The following is a 27,039-nucleotide window of genomic DNA, read 5'->3' as shown; positions in this document are numbered from 1 at the left end:
GGCTGTTCTGACTGTAGGTGGCAGCTTCACATAGGCTGGGGCCCAGAGGGTAGAAAGGAAAACTCCAGCTAGCATCAGCCATCTCCCTCTGCTTCCTGGCTGATGAGAGCTGCCTTGCTGTGCTGTCCTTTCCACCGTGGCTACCCTGACACCCCTGAAACCAGGAGCTCAAATATATCTCTCTGCTTTTACATTATGTCAGAATCTTCGTTTTAGTGACAAAAAGCTGATTAACAAAGCAGCGAAGAATAAATCTGAAAGCTTAAAGAAACCCTTAAATGAGTATGGAAAAGAGTCATGTTCAGATAGATTCATAGGCTGCGTTAGTATGCAGAAAGGCAAAAGTAAGTTAGGATCAAAAGTTCATAGTAGATGTTGTAGATACTCAATATGTGTTTAGTAGATAAATACATTGTTAGCTAACATGCTTGAGGTTACAATTAATGACAAAAGAAACCACACCTGCCACCCTGTTCTTAATTCCTTTTGGAATGGGAACCCAGAACTCACTCAGCTGCTGGCAAGTCTTCCATTATATTCTAGGTTCTTTATGGAAGCCATAAGTAAGTTGAGATCCTGTAGGCAGGGATGAATTCCAAGAACAAGACCTTGGTGTAGCTTATACTGTAAGTGACTGTAAATGAACCATATTGCTAGTTGTGTTTGTCAATTAAAGTTAGTGCTGAATCAAATAATTATATTCTCTCTCTCTCTCTCTCTCTCTCTCTCTCTCTCTCTCTCTCTCTCTCTCTCTCTCTCTCTCTCTCTCTCTTTTTACATAGGAGTGGTTCTGATTAAAGCCAAGGTTTCAGAACTGGTGTTTTCTGCTGCAGCAACTCAGAAGATAGCTTTGAATGCTCGCAGCACTCTGAAGAGCATCTTCTCATCTCTTTCCAATATTATGTATGCTGGCTGTGCACACTGTGGGTCAGAACTAGAGACAGATGAGAACAGGATCTACAGACAGTGTCTGAGCTGCTTGCCTTTTGTTGGAAAAAAAACGTTCTATAGGTAAGGTAATAAAGTATGATATTTTGTTGGTTTGATAGAAAATATTTATTGCATAGGACTGGAAGTGACTAAGAGTGGCAGATACCAATCCTTTCTAATATAACTAACCAAGAGCTTAAGAGGAGAATAAAATTTCCCTGAGTGGCAAAAACTATTTATGAAACTTAGAATTTCCCAGTAATGAGTCAGACTATTTTAAAGAATTAACTAGATCTTAATTCTTTAAACAGCCATACTAAGGACTGTTCACTTTTAACCAAATATGTAACAACGGTTTCATCCAGAACTCATTTCCCCATCTTGGTGTATAATGACAATGTAAAGGTTAAAGTGTTTTGTGGCCTCTCCCTGGGTTGTTTGCAGAGGCTGGGAAATGTTTGTTTAGCCTTCAGTGCTTCCACCTTTACTTTAGAAGTGAAAGATAAAGCTGGTCAATGTATGTTCTCTGGTGAAATTGTTAACGAGCTCACTCAGTGAAAAGCACACTGCTTTCAGATCAGTGTTCAGAGTCTTGTTAATTGTTTTTTAGAATCATAAAATTGCAGTCCTTTACAAAGGACAGGAAGTGACTCATGTTTTATGTCCTTCCCTATTATTTATAAATATTGAAATATCTCAAAAGGAAACACATGTATATTCAGTATTTTTCTTTATTTATTTTTGAGTTATTTTTAGACAAGGTCTTGTTAGGCAGGTCAGGCTTGTCTCAAACTCATAATCCTACATCAGCTTCCTAAGTGATGTGCACAGGCCTCTCCGTCTACATTCAGCAGTCATTTGTCGTGGTACACATACAGGTAATATAGAGAGGCAAGGACAGGAGACCTTATGTCTTTGTGCAGATATTGTGTTTGTTAGAGATAAATGGGTAAAGCTGGGCATGGTGCTACCCAGGGGCAGCCACAGTAACAGGAGACTAAATAAGATCTCAGGTTCATGGTCAGCCAGGGATACATAGCAAGATCTTGTTGTAACAGCAACAAAATGAATAAAATTAAACAAATAAAAACAAATAAGTGAATAAATTTTACTATTTTTTTCTTATTTTTCAATCCAGATGATTGAATTTAAGGCCTTATTCTAGGCAAATGCTATATGTAGTTCTCTTTTTACCTTTTATGTTGAGACAATTTCTCACTAAATTGCCTAGGTTGACCTCCTTAAACTTACTTTGTAGCTCAGGCCGGCTTTAAAGTTTGATCTAACTGTGTCAGCCTCTCAGTTAGCCAAAGGCCTATGCCACCAGGCCTGACCAGAAGTTCACTATTGCTTTGTAGATTGCTAAGGAGATTGAATTAAGGTCCATGGTATACAACAAACATAATTAAATGGACTTATTAATAGTTAAAGGCCTTCAAAATGAAGTATAGTTGATTCATTTTATATAACATTTTTAGGAGTGATGGGACAGGGTCTTGCTATGTAGCCCAGGCAGATACATGCCTCACAATTTGTAGTTAATTGTACATTGTCTTTTAAAAATATTTTTATTGAGCGATAAGTCATGTGCCATCATATTAACTCACACATTGTATGTGCACACATACCCTCCATACACACACAATATCCACAGGATTACAGTCCTATCATCATTATTGCTGTGTGTCATCATGCCTGGTTTCTCTGGTTCCGAGAATCGAATCTAGAGTTTGTGTTTGCTAGGCCTGCATACTGAGTACATCCTAAGCATAGTACTTTATTTTTGTTGTAAAGTAGTATTCTACTATATGTGTATCTAATGTTATTCATCCATTATAAATTGATGAACATTGGAGTTATCTTCTCCTTGGAGCTGCTGTGAACATGTGTCCACATGTTTTTATACAGACAGGTTTCAGTAATTGGGGTATACACTCAGGAATGTATTTGTTGTATTGTATGATACTCTTGGCCATACAAGACATGGCCAAGCTGTTTTCTAAAGCTGTTGTGCAGTTTCACATCTTACTTGGAAGCAAGATGAGGGTCACACTCTCTCCACATCTTTGCTACTGTGTTAGTCTTTTGTTTTAATTTCTGTTGTTAGAGTTTTGGGTGTCAGATTTAAGAAAGGTGCCTCTCTCAGGCCAGGATCATAGAGATTTATACTTTTATTTTCTTTCAAAGGTTTTAATAGTTTTAGCTGTTATATTTAGGTTTGTAGTTTGCCCTGTGGATTGACTTCCTTGTGTGGTATAAGGAAGAAGTCCAATTTCCTTCTTGTGCACATTGATATATACATGTTCTAGCATGATTTTTTTGTTTTTCTGTTTTTTGTTTTTTTCTTTTTTTAAATTTTTTTCTTTTTTTATTTTTTTGCATGATTTTTTTTAAAAATCATTTATTCTGTTACTTTTTGGGTTAGCATACAAAGCAATGGATTCATCATGGCTTCTTCCTATATCTGTGTCATTACAATCTGTTTCATCCGACCCTTCCCTTATCCTCCTCATGTAGTTCTAGCTGTTTCCCTTTCTTCATCCAGTCACTCCCCCTGCTGTTTTCATAAAGACAATATTTACAATCTCATCTATAATATGCATAGTATAGGTAATTACATATATAGGATACACACAATTTTTGACATGTGTTCTCTATATAAATAAAATATGTGGTATTTGTCATTCTAAATCTGGCTTCTTTTATTTAACATGATTTCTGATTGTATTCTTTTTCCTGCATATGTGTCCAGCATGATTTATTGAAAAGGTTATTTTGGGGGCTGGAGAGAGGGCTCAGCGGTTAAGAGCACCTCTACCAGAGGTCCTGAGTTCAATTCCCAGAAATCACTGAGTTCAGTCCCACATGGTGACTCAAAACCATCGGTAATGAGATCAGATGCCCTCTTCTGGTGCGTCTGAAGACAGCTACAGTGTACTTATAGACATAAAATAAATAAGTCTTAAAGAAAAAAGAAAAGGTTATTTTGGCCCACATTGAGTCTTCTTGGAAATATTATGTGTATATATAAGGAATCTAATCTTGGAGTTAGATGTAAAGGTCAGTGGTGCAGCATTTGACCAACATACATAAGCTCTTGGATTGGATCTGTAACACCAAACCAAAAAAAAAAATCCCAATCAGCCAGCCAACTAGCCATTCAACTAACCAACCAGCCAGAACAGTAACAGTAGCAAAATAAAACAACACACACACACACACACACACACACACACACACACACACACACACAAGCAAACAAACAGACAAAACCCCCTTTCCTATCAGACTCCCAAGTTCCTTGGATGGAGAAACCAGATTTGTCTTGTCACGAGTGTACACGAGCATTAGCATATAATACTCAGTTTGTATTTGTTGAAATAAAGAATAGAAGAGAGAAGAGAGCAAGAGAGAGAATAAGAGCAAACGAGAGACAGACACAGAGGCAGAGATGGACAGAGAAAGACTGGGGTCTAGGGATAAGAGGACCTGGAGTTATGTGGGTGAAGGGGTGACATCTGCAGAAACATTTTGTCTTTACTATGTATGAGTCTGATTCTAAGTTCTGCTTATTTTATAGGCCGGCTTTAATGACTATAGTTGATGGAAGACATAGTACTTGTATCCATGTTGGGTCAAAGATGATGGAGCAGATTCTTCTCAACATTTCTCCAGATTGCCTCAACAGAGTGATAGGTAAAACAGCAACACCATCTAGCAGTTGTCTATGAAACCATTCGCAGGAGCAGTCGGAGCACAGAGTACAGTGCTGTATATAAGGCTGTTCTCCTGTCAGTATAAAAGTTGAGAGTTTAGTTAGAGTGAGACATAAAAGCTTACATAAGTTAGAAGGTGAGATCTCATTACATCTGTCTCATACATGAATAAAGGAAGCACCTAATCTCTTTAGCCTAAATTCCTAATTGGTTAGCAAAAACACTAGGATCCTAGTCTCATAAGAGTTAAAAAGAAAAGAAGATGTGTGTAGCACCATGCATTGAAATTAATCTGTGATTGGATTTTTAAGATCTTCAGCTATGATGCCAGGGACAGTCAGGGATTAAGAAGAAAGCAAACACATCCCACCCATCAGATGATCACGCTTATGTGTGTCCTCGTTAGCCTCAGACTCCTTAAGTGGATAAGCTAATCTAGTTCTTTTGTTTGCTTAGTTTCATAATAGTGGGTTGCTTTTTGTGTTAATAAAAAGTTGAGCATCTAATCCAAAAATAGGAAACAATAAGTTGATGTTTGTATTTGAGTCTTCCCCTAAGATCCCTTGTCATGCATATACAGATGTTTAGAGTACTTGTTTTTTGTTTATTTTTAAATCTAACATCCCAAAACATTCTAGATCCAAAAGCTTCAGCTCAGAGAGGCTCAGCTTGTATATGCACTCCTATGATTAAAACTGTAAAACATTAAGTATGAGGCCCTTTTTAATATGGACATGCCATTTTTAAAATTTTATTTTTATATATATTTTATGTGTTTGAGTGTTGAGTTGAGTGTAAACACTCAAACATCAGAAGAGGCTAAAAGAGGGCATTAGATTCCCTAGAACTGGAGTTAAGAATGGTTGTGAGCTGCCATGTGGGTGCAGGGAATTAAACCCAGGCCCTTCAAGAACAAGTGCTCCTGACTGCTCCTGAGCAGACCTCAGTTCCTCACGTATTTAGAAGCTGATGGCTGGAGCTGCTGTCAGTCTGGGCATTGTGTGTGCTTACTTTCATGCTCAGTAGGAAACATACCACCTCTCTAGACTACCTTCAACAACGTGATGCTAGAAAGAGAGGTATAGAACAAGAAATGTAAGATGAATGTCTATGAAGCTTGAGGAACAAGGGAGACAAGGAAACCTTCAGAAACTGTTTCTGTGCAGCTAGTGGGATTCTGAGTGTTGTGTGTGCTTTGTTCTTCCTCAGTGCCTTCCTCAGAGGTCACCTACGGCATGGTTGCTGCAGACCTGCTCCACTCCTTGTTGGCAGTCAGTGCAGAACCTTGTGTGCTGAAGATCCAGAGCCTATTCGAGTTGGATGAAAACAGCTACCCACTGCAACAGAATTTCTCCTTACTAGATTTCTGTCCTGACTCGTGTAAGATGTGGAGCCCAGGACTTTCTCTAAGGGCAGAGGACACAGGAGGTGTTCCTGGGAAGGAGTGATGAAACAATCTGTCTTTTGAAGATGCATTTATTTTTATCATATGTAAATGTTTTTAAGTGTTTTGCCTTTGTATGTCTGTGTACCATGTATGTACCTGGTGCCCACAGAGGCCAGGAGAAGGTGCTAGATCCCCTGGGACTAGAGTAATAAATGGTTGTGAGCTGCCAAGTAGATTTTGAAAAAATACTCTTAACTGCTGAGCCATCCAACCCTATGATCTATTTTTTGAAATGAAATGACAGAGATTTTGCTTAGAGTTTTAAAAATAAGTAATTTATTAGCATAATATAATTGTGCTAAATACATAAATTATATTTTAAGAAAATTCTGTGAAGCTCTTATTTGCTTTTCTGTTGGTCGTTGGTTTTCTTTTTATTCTGGAGAAATGGTCTATCAATAAAGGCAGTATATCACAGTTCCTTTGGAATTCTGGTTCCTTATTTGTATTTCAGTTAGACTCTGATGCATCAAGGCACTAAATGTTGGAGACCTGTGTGTAAGACATCTCCTCAGCCCTCACTTTCTGCTATAAACTGACTTGCTTTCCTTCACTATAACTGTTGGTTATAATTCAGTGCTGTAGGTATAGTCTCAGGCATGTCTATCGCTGCCCACCTTGACACTTACTTTACTGTTTGGCTCCTGGCTCCTGGTCTGTCCTGTAAGTTGTCAGCACTGTGTGAAGTTTCTTTCTGGGAGACAAGCTTCCTCTCTGGCTAAGACTAAGGTACCAACCCTTTCATCTTTAACATGAGACTTCAGGAGAAATTCCAATTCTTTGGCACCGATTGTCTCAGTATAGCCAAAGGAAGGGGCACAAATACTTCCATTTAGAGTATTGTGACCCCTGCCATGATATTTAAGTTAATTGACTGGATTAGTATTGTGAAAATGACTGCAGCCCTGAAAGCAAGCTACAATATCCAATGTAGTCCTTAGCAAAATCCCAGTGAGCTTCTTCACAGAAACAGAAAAAACAATCCTCAAATTCACATGGAACAAAGCACCCTTGAGCAAAGCCTCCCCTAAGAACAGAGCAGTGACGAACGGAGCAGTGTCTGGCTTCCGATTTTATCACAGCGCCACACTGGCAATACCACAGACGTGTAGATGAATGGAAGTAAATAGAGGATGCAGAAGTCGTCCCTGGCAGGTATGATGGAACAGTGCAAGGACATACACCAGTGTGTATGACATTCTTGTCAACAAGTGGTCCTTAGAAAACCACATGAGAATTCCCTTATCCAGTACAGAAGGGATTCAAAATGGATCGGTACCTCTCAGATCTGAAACTTTGACACTGCTACCAGAAAACACAAAATACTTCCAAGATAGAGACACTGTGGGGCACCAGCTGCGGGAAATAAAGGGGTGGGAGAGACCTGCATCCTGCCAGAGCTCGGGGAGACTGGACAGGTGGACACGGGAGACTGCCTGGTTACCCCATGGAACCACTGCAGGACAGGTGTCAGGCCATGGGAGGCCGCTGGAACCCGCTGGGGGTGGTGGTGGTGGGGAAGGCGCAGTCTTGGCTCGGACTCTTGGACACCACAGACCGCTGGGTACTGTGGAAGAGCTGGCTCTGGGGTCCCTGGGCCAAACAGAGGCCAGAGAAGACAGGTTCGAGAAGACAGGTTCTCAGTCTTGGACATCCCAGACACTGCTGGATGTCGTTGAAGAGCTGAGAACAAAGTGGGGGTCCTGGGGGGGCGGCTTGGTAAGCACCTGGCCGAAGGGGGAGAGGCTCTGGGTCACATGCAAGAGTCCTTGGTCCCATCTAGTGGCTAAAAACACTGGGAGGCCTTCCTGCGGGAAATTAGGTACGGCTCTTTAGGGGAAGGCCTATTCCATTGCTCCAGCACAGTGAGGCTAAATGAAAGGAGGCAGTCCATGGTTTAAACAGAGAGAGAGGGGAGGGAAGGGAGGAAGGATAGAAAAGTAGAGGCCAGCCAAGGCCACGTGGAGAGAGGGGAAGTGGGGGGAGAGGAAGTAAGAGGGCAAGAGAGAAAGTAAGAGAGAGAGGAGGGGCCAAGCAGCCCTTTTTATAGTAGGCTGGGCTACCTTGCTGTTGCCAGCTAACTGTGGGGCAGGGCATACCTGGCTGTAGCCAGGTAACTGTGGGGGTGCAGTCCAGTCAGAATACCAGAAGCTTGGGGCATTGCCTACATGACTGATAGCCATAGGATTATGGAGTTGAGGGCTTGTGGTGTCAGGAGCCTAATGTCCGGGAGCGGAGCTTATGGTTCCATCCCTTGTAGTATTTTCTACTGGGTCTCGGAGTAAGCCTTGTTCAACCAGAACACTGATTACCTTTCATGGTCCAACAAGACACAAGTAAGGACTTCCTGGTACCTTCTGACTGGTGTGGCTGTACAAGGCAGAACCTCATGAAAAGGACTCCAGTAGCTCAGGAAATAAGATCAAGAACTGACAAATGGAACTGCAGATAATTTTAAAACTTCTGTGAAGCACAGAATAAAGAGACAACATACAGGACAGGAGAGATATTGTCAGCTGTGTTTTTGACTTGGGATTACTATCTAGAACAAAGAATAACAAACAAAATCAATAAATGACAAATAAACAGTTCTCAAAAGGAGTACAAGTGAGCTGGGGAGTGGTGGCACTCACCTTTAACCCCAGTACTCAGAAGGCAGGGGCAGAGATCTCTGTGAGTTCGAGGCCAGCCTGGTCTAGAGTTCCAGAACATCCAAGTGGTTTGTAAGTCTATGAAGAAAATATTCAACATCTCTAGCCCTCAGGGGCATGCAAACAAAAACTATAGTCAGAGTCCGTCCATCCCAACCAAAGGAGACAAACTGCAGATATTGGTGAGAATGCAGGGAAAGAGGAATCCTTATATAGCAGGTAACAGCTCCAAACTACAGAGCCCATAAGCAGCAAATGGACAACAGCATCATGCTATCCACAGGAGGGTATGTATCCCTGAGACACAAGAAGAGTCACGCTCAAAGCATAGTGTGAAGGGGGCAAACAAAATAGCATACATTTTTTTTTTCTCATTCCTTAATGTGTAATGTTGTACATTACATATACTTAGATTAGTATGTGCTTATATATTATATAGTGCTTGATCAGGTGATAAAAGCCAAGAATAACTGCTGTAGAAGTCAGGGAGGAAGAGGCAGTGCTTGGGAAGGGTCACCCTGGATGTTTTTTGTGGCCTGCTGGCTCTTGATCTAATCTGCACTACTTGCTCTGCGGTAACAGCCATTCTAGTGAGTGGCCATAGCGTGGCCACCATGATGCTAAACACTAGAGGGCAGTGGAGACGCACCACAGAAGGCTGGGCTGCTATCCCAGGTTGAGCTGGAAGCCACACCCGAGTGCCCAGTCCTCTGACACTAGTGGGGCTCAGCCAGACTCGCGGTCATGTGACTACTCCCTCCTGCCCTGGACACTAAGTGCCCTAGGCTGGGTCCCTTTGGTGGGCCTCCTGTGTTCACTCACTCCTGCCTGATAGTTGGTCAATCAGCAAACTAATTGCAACCCAAACCAAGAGAGCCAAGGTGGTTATTGGCCTGATTTCATTCTTCATCATTACTGACAAATGGTTAATTTGCACAGAAATGTGGGAGAGGTGGAGAAGTCTAAGGAGGAAGACGGGAAGAAGATTTCACCTTCCGCACCCCCTGACTGCAAAGTTCCACAGTTCTGAGCTCTCAGATGAGAGGGAAAACTGACAGCGTCTCAGACACGGAATCTGATTCCAGCCCCAGTGCTGCTCTCTTGCTGTAGGGTACCGAGAAACAGCACACTCTCCTCTCTGCTCTACTTCCGGGAGGGAGATCTCTCCTGGGCTCCGGTGCAGCTTTATCCTGCTGATGTACAAAACCTTATTCAATTCCCAAGGGATAGTTCCTTCCTCCTTTCCACAGAGAAACAATTCCTTAAAGCAAACAGTGATTCGGGCAAGTCATTCCTTCCGTAGTAAGTATTAGGGGACTCTAATGGGCAAATATTACAGTCTGTTTTTAAAATTGCATGCTAAATTCTATTAAGAAATTTGTCAATTATGTTGAAGGAGCTGAGCTTGTGGAATCTAATCAGTGAATTATCTCATTATATTTTTCTAGTTAACTGTTCAGACCTTCTTAGTAGATTGCTTGCTTCTCCCTGCTTCTTGGATTAAAAACTTAGAACAAGTCCCATGACATCCTTTTCTTCTTTTCAGTATTGTGACTGCTTTGATCACCACAACTACTAACTAAGTAAAATAGAGTTCCTGTAGAAGCTTCTAGTCCCACAGGTAGGCTCTGTCCACACTTGCAGCATTCAGCTATAGCTCACTCACTGCCTGGGGCCCATTGCTCAGTCTTATGTTTCTGTCCACCCTTTCCCCATCTCTTTCCCCCTTTCTCAGGTGCATGGTCACCCCAGCAGGAGCCTGACTATGGCGAGGAGGAAGATCACCTGAGGGGCAGGAAGCTCTAGCTGATGTGAGCTGCAGTGCTTCCACCATCTTTCAGTGAGGTTTCCTCACCATTCCCTGACCTCATTTTGCTGCAGCAAGGGCAGCAACACCATTCTAACCCCTTTACAATTTTTTTTTTTAAAGCAGGGGATTGTCTTTGTCTGCAAAAGGAAGTCAGTTTTGAAAACATATTTATCTGACTCTCTTATGAACAGAATTCTGGGTAAATTCCAAGTATGAGGCGCTCAAGGGAGACCAGAAAGTAGCAAGAAAGTAAAAAATAATCTCCCTTCCTCTGATAATTATCCTGACAGTGATGAGCACAGGATGCTCATGGATCTTGAAGTAATTTGGGCAGACATTCCACACAGAAAAGCAAGAAAAGCATAATTGGCAAATGACTGCACAAATTACAACACATCATTATGGGATGCCAAATTGGCAGCCATGACACCGAGGCCAGGAGGCAGCTGCAGGAAATGTTCATCCCCCAGGGATGCACCTTCAGGAGAGCACAGGCCCCTGGAGCTGCCTCGCATTACCCCTCAAATTCTTCACCCTTCCCTGGAGCTGTGCCCACTGTTCTGTAGCTTTGCAAAATGGCATGTCTACTTCTCTGACCCTAGATTTTCAGCTTGGCCATATGGTTTGCTTTGGCCCAGGGATATCTAGGGGCACCATACAAGCAGAAGACAAAAATATGCCCTCCTATGCTTCTGCCTCCCCCTCTGGAGTAGCTCATGGTCAGTGTGACCAGTCATAACACTGGTCTGGTAAGGAGCCCAGCCCATCCAGACCCAAAGCTTGAGAACAAGTTGCCTCACCTGAGGCAGTTCCTGCTCAACCGACCCACAGATGCAGAGGATAAAAATGTTCAAACTGTATACACTGAGAACCCGTGGTCATTTGCTATGCACCGTCACTACAGCACGAAGAGCCAACTGGAGACAAGCAGCTCACCCACTTGCTTTGACTGAGGGTTTCCTTGAATCCTGGTTCTCCTGTCTCTACCTACCAAGTTGCTGCCATTCTGCCACCCCACACCACCCTAAGCTGGGCCTTCTTTTTCTGGGAAAGGACTTCTTTTTCCACTAGAGGCAGGCAGATGTTCACATTTACAACAAGGGGGGAAAGCTGAATGAAACCCAGACCTTTTAAAAAAAGAGCCACCAAGTCAGAGGCAAAGCACAGAGGTGAAGTAGCTTCTGAGAACCACTTTGCTCTTCAGGAACTTTCTGGTTTTGACTGAGAGGCTGAGCATGTGGATAGAGTCATGGTAAAGGGCAGCCAAGGCTGCGGCAACTCTGGAGCTTGGGAGATGAGACGCTGGAGGCTAACATGACCAAGGCAGCTGGGCAGCCCAGGGGACTTTCCCCTGGGAACGTTTGTTGAGCTGAATTATGAAAGTCAGCAGTTTGGGGGACTGCCATAATTCTTTTAAAAATTGGAGTCAGGATCCACAGAGGAAGAGCTCTTGGTTGGATTCCTTGAAGAAGGACACTCACGATTCTTCAAAACCTGACAATTGGTTTGCCATGCTTAGTTTAAATAGTGACGGTATCCTTTCATTCTTCCTCATACAGTATTTCCACATGTAGCATTGTCATGGGACGCTCCCTTTCCTGCTGTCTTGTAGATTCAGATTTTTTTCTTTGTTGACTTTGAGGAAAGCAGAATACTGATGTTAATCTCTTTCTTTCTTTTTTATTTTTCTTTTTTGTTTTTGTTTGTTTGTTTGTTTGTTTTTTGTTTTTTTTGTGTGTGTTTTTTGTTTTTTTTTGTTTTTTTTGAGACAGGGTTTCTCTGTATAGCCCTGGCTGTCCTGGAACTCACTCTGTAGACCAGGCTGGCCTCGAACTCAGAAATCTGCCTGCCTCTGCCTCCCAAGTGCTAGGATTAAAGGCATGCGCCACCACTGCCCGGCTGTTAATTTCTTACGATGACCAGTTGTTCATCCTTAAATAATTCTGCCCTCTAAACTCCTTTATGAAAGTTAATTGCATCAGTTGATAGCTAAATTTAATACTGCTCCAGTATAACCAGGTTGTTACTTATTTTGCAAGATGTCAAGAACAGCAGTTTGGAGTGTTGAGCTTCACTGTGGAGCTCAAGGTGGATGACGAAGGCTGCCAGTGGTGGACACTGCTCCATGGGCCATGTTCTTAGAAACCAGTGTTTTACTGGCTTCGCTATCCCTATTGCCTGAAGTAGCGTTATCTCATATGTACTGTCTACTTAAAAACAACTTTATGGACGTACAGAAAACCTGCTTCTTTTGTTTAGGATGACTACTAATTGCTTTTCTACCAAAAATGTATGAATCTAAATTTCAAAGGTTTGAAGGGAAAATGTTTTTATGATGAGGATTCGACTCCCTCCCCCCTACTTCTTTTTAATAGGGACTCATTATATATTCTGGCTTTAAAGTTGAAAGCCTTCTGCCTCAGCCTTCTGTGTGATAAGGGTGCATCACTATGCCGGCATGGGGATTTGGATTTGGATGCTCTCTTTAAAATCCATATTGATGGAGCTAAAGAGATGGCTCACAGCAGTTATGAACACTTACTACTCTTCTAGAGGATCTAGGTTCAGTTCCTGCTACCCACATTAAGTAACTCCATTCCCAGGAGCTTTGGCGCCCTCTTCTGGTCTCCTTGGGCACTTGCATACATATGGTGCACACAGAGCCAAGCAGGTACCCACACATACACAGAAGTTTAAAATTTCTAACTTAAACATTATTATAACAACTATTTTTTATTATTTCATGATTTTTAAAAGTATTTTCTTCAGAAAATAAAAACCTATCTAAATAGAATATGTTTTTAAAATTCTTTTTTATTGTTAATTGCCCTCACAGCTAATATTTCTTATAGTTAGTATTTTATGTGTTTGATTACTATCTTTAAGATGCTTTATCAAGTTTATGGCTGGATGCTCTTTCAGAGATTCATATAATAATTGTAAAGCTTATTTCTAGTTCACTCATGGGTTGTCTTTGTAACTATGCTGATGTGCACAGAGCTATATTCTGAAGCCCCACAATGGAGCTATGATGGGGGTCAAAAGAAGACAGACAAGATGAGTTGTGTTTAGTAGTGCCTCAATTACTTTTTTTTACAATTAAGATCACACATACAATAAACATCAAAGGTGTTTAGAAAAATATTTTTCTTATGTATTATGAAAATTTAAAATTTAAAACTAGAATGTAAATAAACTCTTAAGCAGGGCATGGTGATACACGCCTTTAATCTCAACGTGGGAAGCAGATGCAGGCGGATCTCTCAGGAGGTTGAGGCCAGCCTGGTCTATGTAGTGAGCTCCAGGCCAGCCAAGGATTTAGAGAGAAGGTATTGTCTCAAACAAGCAAGCAAACAAATAAACAGCAATAACAACAACAAAAGAGAAACCTCAAACCTCTCTTTTTTAAAAATGAATTTATTTACTTTACATCTGCACTGTAGTTTCCCCCTCTCCTCTCCACCCAGTCCCCTCCCCTGACTCCCTTTCAATTCACTCCTCCTCGGTTTCTCTTCAGAAAAGGGGAGGCCTCCCATGGACATCAACTAGCGCTGGCATATCAAGTTGCAGTAGGACTAGGTGCATCCTCTCCTGTTTAGGCTAGACAAGATAGCCCAGTAGGAGGAAGGGGTCCAAAAGCAGGCGACAGAGTCAGAGACAGCCCCTGCTCCTGCTGTCCACTTAAGGACCCGGCTACACAGCTGTAACATATGTGCAGAGGCCTTAGGTCAGGCCCATGCAGGCTTTCTGCTTGGCAGTTCAGTCTCTGTGAGACCTTATGGGCCCAACTGAGATGATTTTGAGCCCCTCTTATTAAAAGCAAAACAACTGGATAAATATATTGTACTAATGAATTGAAATAATCTACATTTGTCAAATGGTTCTCATATTGGTATGTGTTAAATAAAATTGGATCAAATTGTACACTCTTCTGGGGAGCTGATCACCCACCTTATTCTCAGGTATTCTGTGGGAATGTAAAGAGTTTCTGCTAGAGTCACATACACACACGATCTGAGACAGCCCCTGAGAGCTCACACTGGCCCATGAAAACCTGCATGTTTCTTTATCGTTAAAAGTATATACATGTCTCTACAATATGGCTGCTTCCCCTTTCACTCCTCAGAGCACACCACCTGCTGATTTCTTGCCGTTTCAGTTTCTCAGAGGCCTTTCAGATGTACGAGTCTACTAACTTTCCCCAGTCATCTGGGGAAGATCACTGTCAATCAAGAGTCTCATGCTGGAGTATGGGTGTGGTGGCATCATCCGTGGCCTCCAGGTTCCAGATGAAATACTGAAGTTCTGCTTCAGCAGCCTGGGTACAAGGAGCAGTGTGTGTGTGTGTGTGTGTGTGTGTGTGTGTGTGTGTGTGTGTGTGCAGTGAAGCTATTGGAAGCCACTGCAGTGTGGGTCACCCTGAAAGTGTGAAGTGAAGTGAGAGAGGAAGAAGCAAGCAAGATGGTGTGTCCTTCTGGACCAATCAGGCAGAACTGGTGTTTGCATATTGATAGACATCAGAAGTGGACCTAAAGAGGCACAGATACTGCTCCCTCTACTTTAACTGAAGTCACTTCACTGCAAGCAACAAGAGAGACACAGGCAGGCAGTTCTGCTTTAAGTATAGTGCATGGACTCTTCTGCCTGTCTGCAGCTTAGGGTACAGACACAGAGAAATAACTGGCACAGCGGCTGCTCATTAGATCAACTAGATCAACGAATGGGCATTTGGGGACAGTGACTTTGATTCTGGGGACCACCGACCTAATGAAGTTTATGCCTCTTGTCATGGTCATCAGTCTTGTGGACAATACCATGGTCCCATGGATTCACCTGCCTGAGGTAAGAATTAGGAGCTGAATGTCCAAATTTTGTTAACCAGGTGACCATGAAACCCAGCAGGACATCACTTGAAGTGGGGTGTGAGGTACGGCATCCTGAGGAGGATGGCTGTGGTCAAGATGTCATGTAATTTTGGCTGCCAAGTCTTATATGGCTCCAGGGAGGGGCTACACAGCAAGCTGTACTGACCACCTTGTTGACCTCCTGGTATGTGGGTGGGCTGTTCAACAGGTCTCTCCCTGTTGGGGCCCACAATTCTCTCTGCTGGGTGGAAGACAGAGAACGTCCAGCTTGAAAAACAATACAGCTGTGGCCTCAACCCACCACCAGCTTTCCAAGGTGGTGGGATTCGGCTGCTGCTATGCTCCCATTCACATGCAGCTGTACTCCACCAGATAGAGTATCAGTTCTCAACCCCTGAGATCCTGCTCGAAGTCATGACCCTGATGGTCAGGAGCCCCACAAATCCGGAGGGGTTAGGTGGATGCAGAGAGGCTCTTGGCCACAGATACTAGCCAAAGCTGGCTTGGGTCCCTTTTCCTTCCTGCACACAAGCACTTGTGAGCCGCTGGCTCAGGCTAGCCCCGTAGTACACTGAGTGTTAGATGAGATGTCCATGGTGTGGTGTCACATACATATACTGATGGGCTCACGATGGCTCAGGGCTCCGTGAGGCGGCAGAGTGCGTGCCAGCGCTTCACCAGCTCCTTCGGCTTGCGGAGCATCTCGCCCCAGTGTTCAAGCTCTTTGCCACGGGTGTACATGTAGGGGCCCACTACCACTCGGCCCAGGGGGTGGCTCTCTGCAGGGGAGGGAAAGCTTGGTCATGTTCTTAAATACAGAAGCCATGTCACTCTCATCCCAATGTCTGCACTGACTTCTCTCTGTTTCCCATCCTCTGTTCTCTGGAAGGAAGTAGCAAGCTCCTCCTCCCTAAGCCTGAGCCACCCAGCATTGTTTCCTCCCCCTGGGACCTTGGAGAAGGAGATGAGGTGAGAGCTTGCATTGCAGCCCTTTCCCTCACTGCCTGGACCCCTGCCCTAGGTCACATGAAACCCCAGATGTGTTGAATTGCTATGGGAGAAAGCATTTTTGTAAGAGGAAGGCCTCTTCCATTTCTTCCTTGCACACTGGGCAAGGGCATTCGGCAGTAATGTCCATCCATCATCTACCACTGGGGAGAAGGTCCTAAATCCAGCCCATGAACAACCATGGCCCAGTGGCTTTGCTTCGTAGTTAGTGATGGTGGATACTAGTGGATGGGTAGTGCGGGACCACTGGCAAGGATAACCCCATCGAGGACCTTGAATGTCCATCTCGAAGGCATGAAGAAAGGCAGAGAACACAATACCCACAACAGGAAACCGACTGCCTGACATCTCTGACAATTTACCCAGAACGAGGAAGAAGCAACTATCCCTTAGCCTCTTTCTAGGGTACCACAGACAAAGTCCAATTGGACTGAGGCTGGCCATGAGCCCCAGGCTACCTAAGGGCAAGCTCTGTGGCCTGGGCAAGTATCTCAGCCTCTCTGAGAGGTAGTTTCTTTAATCAGAAGCAGGGACAACTCCACTTGAGGGTAGCCATTGAGTGCTGCCTACAACTGAGTAGCCCCTGCCTCCCATTGCCCCAACACATGCCCTCTGCTTCCCATTTCCCCGGCCTTACTGTTCCCTTCTGTGATCTGCAGCACCACCAGGCTAAGGCTGGCGGTGTCCAGCTCATTGGCGTCAACCTTAAAGCTGAAGGTTTCATTGTACACGGGGTTGATGGAGCCCAGTACGGCAGAAGTCCTCTTGCACTTGACAAATTTGTTGTGGTTCATCAGAGACACCTTGACAAACACACCTGTCGGGCAGTGCACATACACTAGGGCAGGAGAAGTGGGCACGGGCCCAGCTCCTAAAGTGGGATCTCTGGCTAGATCCCCATCACTTTCTGATCCCTGCTGCCCAGCCAGCGGATGTGACTGGGACAATTAGTGTGACGCTTTACCACCCAGGGAAACCTGGCTTCCTTTTCCTTCCTCTGGCGCTGGAGGCTCAGCTGGCCCAGTTTACTGGAACCTGGCACCATAGCCCAGCCTCCCTGCTGGGAAGGCAATGCCTAGTGGGAACTTGGGCCTTCTCAAACCTCTGCCTATCCAGAAGCTGAGGGCTTCAGGGTGGGGTACAGATGAGTTCAGATACTCTGAACTCCAGCAGTCATCTTCTCCCTGGTTGAGCATCATGAAGTGAGCAGGGGTAGTGCCTGGTTCCAGTGTTCTGGAAGGTCAGGAAACAATAGCACTATCGGGATACCAGCACCCCCAAGGAGTAGGAGCTTTTCCTTAGGCATGGAGAGGTGTGGGGCTGAACCTGCAGACACTGGAACCATTCGGCAAAGGGACAGGTAAGGTAGGCAAGGCAGTTCAAAGAACCAAGATACTGCACTGAGGAACGGGAGGGACAGGGCCAGGTCTCCAGTCAGGGCAGAGCATTTGGCACCTTTTCTAATGTTGCCTTAGAAAAGGCTTTTGATACCAGAAGTATCTGCAGAGGGAGGGCAGGGCAGAGTACAGGAAGGGCTGAGTGCTTGCTCTTAGGCACACGAAGCGCTTTGGATGCCTGGTAGGGAGGTCAGACTCTGCCTAGCCCCAGCTAGGCTCACTAGGAGGAACCTTCTTTAGGATTTGGGGTGAGGGAGCCCGGGGGTGACTCACTGACAACACCCCTGTCCTCCTGGAGCTGGAGACCCTTGGCTCGGAGCACAACCACAGTCAGGCGGCTCAGGTAGTCGTTGTAGCTGAGGCAGAACTGGAGATCACCAAACTCCGAGGGGGGCTAGAGAGGCAGAGATGGAAGTGCTTACTCCTGTCACTCTGGCAGGTGGCAGAGGGACTCAGAATGAGCTCCTTCCTCCAGCGTACAGGTGCAGGTGCCCATGACACACCTGCGTGGTTTCCTTTGAGATTTAACCTATTTTATAGACAGGAAAACTGATGCCTGGGTATTCAAAGACATCTGTGGATGGAGTACAGGTTAAACATCCCCAAATCTGAAGTGATCTGATATTCAAAACCTTTTGAAGAAGATGCTGTCCAGGTAGTGCCAGGGGGCCCTGTGCATATCTTGGCTATCCACAGTATGCCGATACCAAGTATGTGTCTGGTGACCATCTCACCTCCAGGTTCTCAGCTTCCAGGTCTCTCCAAATGATCCGGTGGTGGTCCCCTGCCAGGGTCTCATTCTTCAATGGGAACAGCACCTGTCCCAGGAGTTGGTGCTTCCTCTGCTTGTTCACATGGTACACGGAGAACTTCAGCACTCTCTGGGTGACACTTTTGCTGGATACCTGAGGAGGAAGAGGACCTCAGGTCTGGGAGTAGGAGCCAGGTGGATAATATAACATGTTGGGGACAGGATGTACATCCAAACCCAGGCTTCCTTGGGGACCCCTCTCAGCGTCAAGGCCCAGCAACCCGGGGGAAGTGCATACATAGGCTTGAGCCTCATCATACAGTGTTTTGAGAGGACTTGTACCCATTGCTGCCTGGGGCTCCTTGGTACCCAAGTCACCAGAATCTGCCCTTGGAAAGTGTTTGCTTGCAGAAAAGGTGTGCCAGAAATCATGTCTTGTGGAGATGGGCTCTCTTTTCTGTGGGATGGGGGTCATGATTCTTCTTGTCTAGGTGGTAAAACCCCAATCTCTGTGTCTGGCCTACAGCAGATGGCCAAACAGTACTGATTTGCTTCTTCAGATCTGTCTGCCCAGAGCAGGGAGGCCAGGATCACGTTGGGGAGTGCTAACTGTTCAAGCTGCCGATAGTCAGAGACAGGGTGCTCATTTCTAAACGGAACAACCTTTTCAGTCCTCACCCCATCCAAGGCTCAGGAAACATCTAAGAGAAAGCGAAGAACGTAAGAACCTGATGCAGCGGTGAGTGCCTTGGATTCCAGGACTTGGGAGACAGAAGCAATAGGATCTCTGTGAGTTCGAGAGAGATGTAAACTTGGACTGTATTGCAGGCATTTGGATGGAGGTAATTGGAGCCGCAATGGGGAGAATATGGCCAGACTTTATTGGAAACACAAATATGAAATTCTCAAGAAAAAAGAAAAATTAATACTAAAAAGTTAATATTAAAATAACCTATGGCGAGGCCCTAGCATCAAGCTGTAACAAAAAAGGAGAAGGAAAAGGAGGAGGAGGAGAAGGAGGAAGAAGAGGAAGAGGAGGAGGAAGAGGAAGAAGAAGAGGAAGAGGGAAGGAAGGAAAGAAGGAAGAAAGAGAAAAACCAAATTTGAATAAGTAATAAGTAAGATAATCTCTTAAAACAAAACAGAAAAACAAACAAACAAACAAACCCAAGAAAGTCGTTGGGTGTAAGAGCCTGGGGAAATGAGAGGAGCAGAGTAGGCACCCTCTGTAGGCCTCCCAGTGCTGGCTCCTGTACGAGGGCCTCCTCTGGCCAGGCCACACCTCTTCCCAGCTCTCAGCCTCCTGGAGGAAGGCCTGAACCATACTCCAGCCCCTGTGATCACATGCTTCTGGAAGTGGACTGGCCTCGCCTTCCCTCGGGCCAGTGTGCTGCACAGCTCTTGAGAAATGTTTGTCCAAGACCTCTTGGCAGCCTTCTAGGAGGCCCTGGACACCTGCTGTGGTTCCCAGGCTGCTGTAAGAATGGGGCACAGGTTTCCTACCCAACCTTAGACCCAGGGTATGGCAAAGGCACCAGCCATGGCTCCTGTCTCTGACACCTCCACCAGGACAGGCAGTTTCTGCCCCAACTCAAATAGGCCTGAGGGTCTTCCTTGGATGACCTTGCCTATAATGCCCAGGGCATTGGGTCACTTTCAAAAGCTCCAGGGGCCAGAGCCTAGCATTGAGTAGACATTTCAAAATGTGCTTTCACTTTCTTCTTTCTCTAAGGCAGCCAGGACAGGAGGAACCCACTCTCTGACCATCTATCTCTAAACCTCATTTAAAAACAAGAACAAAAACCCTCATCACCGGAGGCTACCTCCTGAAGATCCTGCTCCTGCCTCTGAGTAAAGCCGAGTTGGAGGCTCAAGTGTCTTGGAGGGCTGGGGAGCCCTTACTGTAGGAAGCCAGGTTATCCTGTACAATGTTCCCTCCCAGGGAGCCCAGGGGCACTGGATACCACTGCTCCAGAAGTACCTGGAAGATGAAGTTCTCATCAAACTGTGGGTTGCAAGTTTTGCATTTGTTCTTGGACTGGAGGAAGCGTCGCTCGTCAGGCAGCAGGTGGAGCTTCACCAAGATGCTGCAGGTCTCAGAGGGGACTCGCAGTTGCCGAGCCTTGATCAGGCCCACCAGCAGCCGCTCAGACTCCTGCTGGTATTCCACTGAGAACCACAGCCGGCCTAGGCAGCCATCAGGGAAGCCTGTCTCACTCGTGTCCTCTGAGGACTTGTACAGCTCGGGGTTGATGCTCCCCACCACACATGCATTTCCTACAACAGAAGGGGAGGGAGGTCTGGCTGGCTAGAGAAAGACAGGGACATGGGGGACAGTGGCCAGCTCTTGGTGCACTCACAGTATGGCCAGGCAATTCACTATATGCCAGAGCCATTCCACCTGTCCCTCTGATTGCCCACAATCCTGGAGGTCAGGGCTTGTTTTCTGGTGCATTATCCCCAGCACCTGGCCTGACTCCTCTCTACAGTGTCTAGGGAAGGATAAAGAGTGATGAAATGTTGCCTTTCTTCTTACTCTTCAACTTAAAATGGATAGCTGCTTTCTGGCACATATCCTAGACATCTTCAGAGGAATGAAGTGGCTGCTAAGCTCTGCTATCACTCCGGATCCTTCTGCTCTCTCAATTGCCCAATCGATACGCCAGCCTGGGGCAGGACCCAGCCCAGTGCTGTACCAGGGCATGCATGGGTTCCAATTCTATACTGAACCCTTTACATTTTTTGTTTTATTTCTTATGGTTATTTTTGTGAGTATGTCTATATGTATGTATGTAGGTAAATACATATATATGATGTGTGTGGATGGGTATGCACATGACACGGTGTGTGTGTGTGTGTATGTAAGTCAGAGGATAACCCCATGGAACCCATTCTTGCCTTTCACTTTACATGGGATCTGGGGATCACACATAAGCAGTCAAGTTTATGTGGCATGTGCTTTTTACCTGAAAAGCCTTCTCATGGGCTCCTATGTCAAATTCTTGCGGCTTCTGTGTCCTTGGGCAACTCTGCTGATGCCCAGCTTCAGATACAAATTAAGTTGTAGTTCCCTCCCTTTCAGAGGGAGGAACACAGTGAAGTCTAACTCCACAACAGTATATGAGTATGGGGTGAAGCAGGCACTTGGTGAACAAAGTACTGGAAACTGGACATATGATAACTCTGGCATCCTTGGGCTGGTCACAGGAGCGAAAGCAGGATGGTCAGATCTAGCCAGATCAGCCCCTGCCTGAGTCTTGGGAGGACTTACCAGGGTTGGCACTGGAGGTGTAGGTCATGTGCTCTGGAACAGGGCAAGGGTCCTGTGCGGCCACAGCCCAATCACCACCATGTAAGGACACCCAGTCTCGACCTTGGTGAGAAGGGGGCACTACAAATGGTACACTTGGTAGCCTGTCCAAAAGAAGGGAAGCCACATGTAGATGGTAAGTGAGTTATGTGACCTCAGTGCTCAGCCAAGAGGCTGAGTGCCAGAGGATGGAGAAAGAAGAGCCAGCGAGAGCCAAGAGCATCACTTCTGGGGCTATATTAGGGGACACACACACACACACACACACACACACAAAGAGAGAGAGAGAGAGAGAGAGAGAGAGAGAGAGAGAGAGAGAGAGAGAGAGAATCTATCTACCCATAATACACACGTGCCCCCCACACACACGCGCACGCACACGCACACACACACACACAGTGCCTGTCTACCTAGATTAGTGTGATGTGGGAATCAGAGCATAGCCTCTGACAGCAGTCTGTCTGGCTTCTAATTCCTAGTCATGGTATCTGGACTTGTTTTTTTATGTCCTCTGAACTAGTTTTCCCAGCCGGAAAATGGGGTTTACAAAGCCTACCTCCAGCTTATTTTGAGGTTTCTGGAGTTCCTTGGTATAGTTTCCAGCATGCTGACAGCCCGAGACAGGCACCCCACAACAAAACTTTCCTTTCCCACCTTGTCCTGCCCCACCAGCAAGTATCCTATCAAAGCCTTAGAGAAAGACAGGCCCGGAACCTTACCTGCCAGGTGGGGTCCCAGCATACTGGCAGAGCCTGTCCTCTTTCCTGCTGAAGGAAGAGGCGGTAGCTGGGTCCGGTGTCTCTGGCAGTTCCTCATAGGTGAAGGTGGCACAAAGCCTTCTCCACAGACAGCAGCTCACTCCGATCATCAGCAGCAGCCCCCCAATGATGCCTCCTATCACGAAGGCCAGCTGCTCTGAGGCAGAGACCACCAGTGCAGGCTGTGAGCCAGATGAGGAAGGCCACCCACCAACTCACACACTCCTTGGGAGTGAGCAGAGTTAGACAGTGCCCCATCCCAGGAACGGCACATAAGTATGATGTTTGCTGGTCTCAGGCCAAAAAGATTTCCCTTGGGAACAGTTGGCCCTGAACTTGGTGGTGGCTGTGCTCCAGAGTAGAAAGCAAACCTTCCCTCGTAGAGCCTCCACTTCCCTGGGTTCCTGCTAGGGTTAGGATGTGAGGTTGGGTGTGGGTGCCTTGCACTTAAGTCCAGGAAGGAATCGCTGCCCCATGGCTTGGCAGAGCTCAGTTTTGGGGGTGGGTGGGTGGTGGTGAGACCTGGAATCAGATGGGAGTCTCCACACGCTCTAAGCTCTGTAGTCAGTGTCCAGTCAGTCTCTTCCCCCACCCCTCAACCTCCGCCCCGCCCTCTATCAAGGGGAACCCACGTTTTGGGTAGAAGGTGGCAGGCAGTGAAGCCTGTTGTAAAGGATTAGGCAGATTTGAAAGATGGAGAGCTAAGGATGCTTGGACTCCCACATTTTCAGGGACTCTGGAGGCTATGCCCGGAGCTACCAACAAAGCTTAGAGGCTTGGTCTCACTTGCTGGCTGCAGGGACTGGCGGGCATGGGTTTTCCCAGGTTCAGGGGTCTAGATAGCTGCTTGTGGAAGGCAGGACCCCTACATATCTTAACGGTAACTGAGAAGAGCTAGCTGCACCTTTTACTCCATTTCCGAAGTTGCCAGGGTCGAGACAAGTGCTTGAACAGTTGTTGAGAGTAGACTCCGCGCCCTAGGACAGGGGTAGGAGGTGAGGCCACTTACCTGCCATGGGGTAGCTCCTGGGCGGCGCAGCTCCGGTGCTCTAAGACTCAGGCTGCTGCTAGGACAGCGCGGCGGGGCTCCGGCAGGCGGGCGCCGTGTCTCTGCACTGCAGCCTCCAGAAAGTGAAGGCTGCTGCGGGGTGACCGGGAGGCAGGGCTCCAGTGCCCCAGGTCAAGGCGACGCCCCGCCCTGGTGCTGGCCCCGGCCCGGGAGGGGCTCGGAGGCGCTGCTGCAAGTCCGGAAACCACGGGCTCCGGGAGGGGTAGGTCCTAGGCTCCCTTGCCAGAGGCACGAGCAGCTTCCTGCGGCCCCTGCCAGGTACGGAGTCACTCCCATCGCTGAACATAGAGCAGAGCCTTCTCCACCAGCCTCTGACAGTGGACTCCGCACCTGGTACTTCACACATGGTGGCCCTGGCCTGCGACCAGAAATTCGCCTGGGTCCTCCATTGATTTCCTTCGAGGGCTGAGTTGCGCCTCCTTCTGGACCCGGTTTGGCTCTGGGAGGCCTTTCCAATCCCAGGCCGGCGTTCCTGAGCCTTCCTGGACAAGATCTACCTGCCCGGTTGTCTCAGTAGCTGCGTCCTGGAGCTCAGGTTCCACACGGCCAGATATCCAGGTTTCCAACCTGATCTGTCACTCACAACTTTTTGCCCAAGCTGTTCTCACCTAGGTTAGCAGTAACACCCCAAGAGTGTTCAAGTGAACACCAGAGGCTCTCACCACCTTGACAGTATTAGCGGTGACTTAAAAAGTGTGTAATGGATGGCAGCCACTAAGGTGACAATCTGACCCGGGTGATCATTAACTGGGTCTTCTCTATATACCGGTTATCATGGTGATTGTTATTTGGCTGCTTTGATAAGGGGAGGCTCCTGCTAGGGACTCTGCAGGAATCTCCAGGGATTCCTACATGTGAGTTCATACCCTCAGTAAACACCTTTCTCCACTCCCTAGAACGTCCCTAGGAAGGTGTAAAGCTCCACCCTGAGACCCAGTGGCATCTGTAAGAGGGGGCCTAAGGATATGGGGAGGGGGAGATCCGTCTTGCGTTTTACAGTCATAGAAGTAACACCCAAAGATGAAGCTCTGGGTGGCCAGAGGTGCTGGTGTGGTGTCTGCTGAAGGGTCGAAGGCCGCATAGGTAGGTGGGTTGGTGGGAAGGCTCTACTGTAGCTTTCCTTCACTCAAGGCAAGGCAGGATGAGTTGTGAACTTTACCTCCTGGGGACAGAGGTCCCAGAGCTGCAGTCTGCTGTCCCTAAGAAGTGGAACCTCATTCTGGAACCTCTCCTAGTAGACTAGACCACCCTGGCCTTTACTCCCCTTTCTCTCAGCAACTGTCCTGGCCACATAGAGAGATTGGAGAGTGTCAGGAGAGTCAAGTGTGTTCAGAAGTGATCAAGGAGAAGCTGGGCTTCTCCAAGCCCCTCACCTTCCCTCCCAGGTGTGAGTTAGACCTCCGAATGTGTCAGTTCCTACTGCTGCAGTGACAGCAGTTCCAAGGCCAGAGGCTGAAGTGTGCCTTCATGGTAGTCTCTACCTGGAGGTCCAGTGGGAAGTCCTTTTCCAGTGACTATGATGGCTCAGAGCCCCCTCCTTCATCTTCAAAGCCAGTTTGCTGCATTTACTAACCTTTGATTCTGGGTCTTTGTCTCTTTACATAGTCCTGGGTATCCTGGAACTCCATCTGTAGACCAGGCTAGCCTCTAACTCACCAGGATCCACCTGCCTCTGCCTCTACCTCTGCCTCCCAGGTGCTGGGATTAAAAGTCTGTGCCACCAGCCTGGTTCCTTATCCTCGGCCCAACTCTTTCAGCTCTCCTCTTCTAAGGACTCTTAAGATTACAGAGACCTACCCACGGGGCAACTCAGGATAATCTCCTCATGTCAAGGCCTTTAACTTAACCACATTTGCAAGTCCCCCTTTGCCATTCGAGGTAATCTCAGGAGGTGTTGTGCTGGCTAATTTTTATATCAGCCTGACACAGGCTAGAGAGATCAGAGAGGAGGGAACCTCAACTGAGAAAATGCCTCCATAAGACTGGGCTGGAGGCAAGCCTGTGGAACATTTTCTTAATCAGTGCTTGATGGAGGCCATGTGAATCAGTCCTTTCTGGGCTGGTGGTTCTGGATTCTATAAGAAAGCAGGCTGAACAAGCCACGAGGAGCCTCCATGGCCTCTGCATCAACTCCTGCCTCCTGGCTCCTTCCCTGTGTGAATTCCTGTCTTCACTGCTTTGGATGTTGAACTGTTATATGGAACTGTGAGTGAAATAAACATTTTCCTCCCTAAGTTGCTTTTGGTCGTGGCATTTTATCACAACAATAGTAATCTTGACTAATACAGGTATGGACAACTTTGGAACAGTCATTGGGCTGATCATAGTGTTTATGCATCCTTTGGACTTGGGGCAGGGTGGTTCACATTCTTCTTCCTGGGACCTGGAGCTTTCAGTGTGTTTCAGGGCTGGCTTCAGGCATCTAGAAAGGCCCTTATGTGCCCTTCCTGGTAACCATGTCCATAAGGAGGCATGACGCTCTATATGGACTTGCCACCTTTACTACTGAGTCTGAGTTGCTCTAGGTCTAAGTCTGGGTATTGAGTCGAGACTGGTATGCCCCTAGCCCCATGCTATGTCTTCCCAATGCACCTCTCTTCCTCTCCAGCCTCCTCTTTGGCCACCAACATCCAAGCCAGTGTTTTCCTCTGTTTATTTTCATCATCTCCAGAACGCTATTCTAGGCCTCGTTCACTAACAGCACTGCAGGGGCTTTCTCTGGGCGCCTCACATATGATCAAGTATCTCTCCCATTTCATCTCTTTCAAGCTCTTTCCATCCCTTTGTCTGTTAGGGCCTGGCCAGTTGCAGATACTCTCAAGGACCTGCCAACACATTGGATTCTTTTCAGTATACCCGAAATACTCAGTCTCCTCCCACCTGCCTTGAACAGACTCATCCTACTGGATGAACCTCTGGCACCTTCTTCCTGAAGCCGGTCAACATTGGATCCTTGTTGTCATGGTTCCTGCAGCTGCCATAAAGACTAAGGGACTCCATGTCTGTGGCTGTCATCTGTCTTACTCTCTCCAGCAGACTAGCTCCTTCGTGGAGGCAGAGCTATGTCTTATTCAGCTCCACACATCTTAGGCCAAGGCTGTGATGACTGTGGCTTGTGTCAACACTGGCCACATATCACATGCACCTGAAGCTTCTCAGGAGCTCCTCATCCTGGGCACCAGCTGCTAGGACTCATGCTCATGCTCATGCTTTGAGCTTTTCTGTAAGCATCTTCCACATCAAGCCAGCTCATATAGCTTCAGAGTTTTCTCACTAGAAGAGAGGCAGGAGGCAGAAGGGAGCTCATTCTTTTTATTTTTTTGCGGG

The 27,039-nt window shown here is 46.5% G+C and overlaps 2 protein-coding genes across 6 annotated transcripts in view; one reads left to right on the top strand and one right to left on the bottom strand.

Moving 5' to 3' along the window:
• The window catches only part of Shld2 (shieldin complex subunit 2), an 85,423-nt gene extending 78,913 nt beyond the window's left edge, over nt 1-6,510 (top strand). For all 5 annotated transcript variants that reach the window (XM_031362896.1, XM_031362897.1, XM_031362898.1 and 2 more), the window contains 3 exons: nt 783-1,011; nt 4,511-4,626; nt 5,856-6,510. In XM_031362896.1, coding sequence (XP_031218756.1) covers nt 783-1,011; nt 4,511-4,626; nt 5,856-6,094 — 584 coding nt within the window. In that variant the 3' untranslated portion in view covers nt 6,095-6,510. The remainder of the gene's footprint in view (nt 1-782; nt 1,012-4,510; nt 4,627-5,855) is intronic.
• A 7,533-nt stretch (nt 6,511-14,043) lies between these two features.
• Nucleotides 14,044-23,824, bottom strand: LOC116084376 (synaptotagmin-15). The gene is made up of 8 exons (XM_031361333.1): nt 23,653-23,824; nt 22,605-22,800; nt 21,847-21,989; nt 20,557-20,852; nt 18,559-18,729; nt 18,098-18,218; nt 17,065-17,244; nt 14,044-16,198 (listed from the first exon to the last, which is right to left on the bottom strand). Exons 1-8 carry the CDS (start codon nt 23,657-23,659, stop codon nt 16,056-16,058), a joined length of 1,257 nt encoding a protein of 418 aa, XP_031217193.1. The 5' UTR covers nt 23,660-23,824; the 3' UTR covers nt 14,044-16,055.
• Between the last annotated feature and the right edge of the window lie 3,215 nt (nt 23,825-27,039).

This window comes from Mastomys coucha, unplaced genomic scaffold (genome assembly GCF_008632895.1).
Source record: "Mastomys coucha isolate ucsf_1 unplaced genomic scaffold, UCSF_Mcou_1 pScaffold9, whole genome shotgun sequence".
Lineage (NCBI taxonomy): Eukaryota > Metazoa > Chordata > Mammalia > Rodentia > Muridae > Mastomys > Mastomys coucha.
Note: the sequence above shows the minus strand (reverse complement) of the source record. Positions and strands in the feature narration are given on the sequence as shown.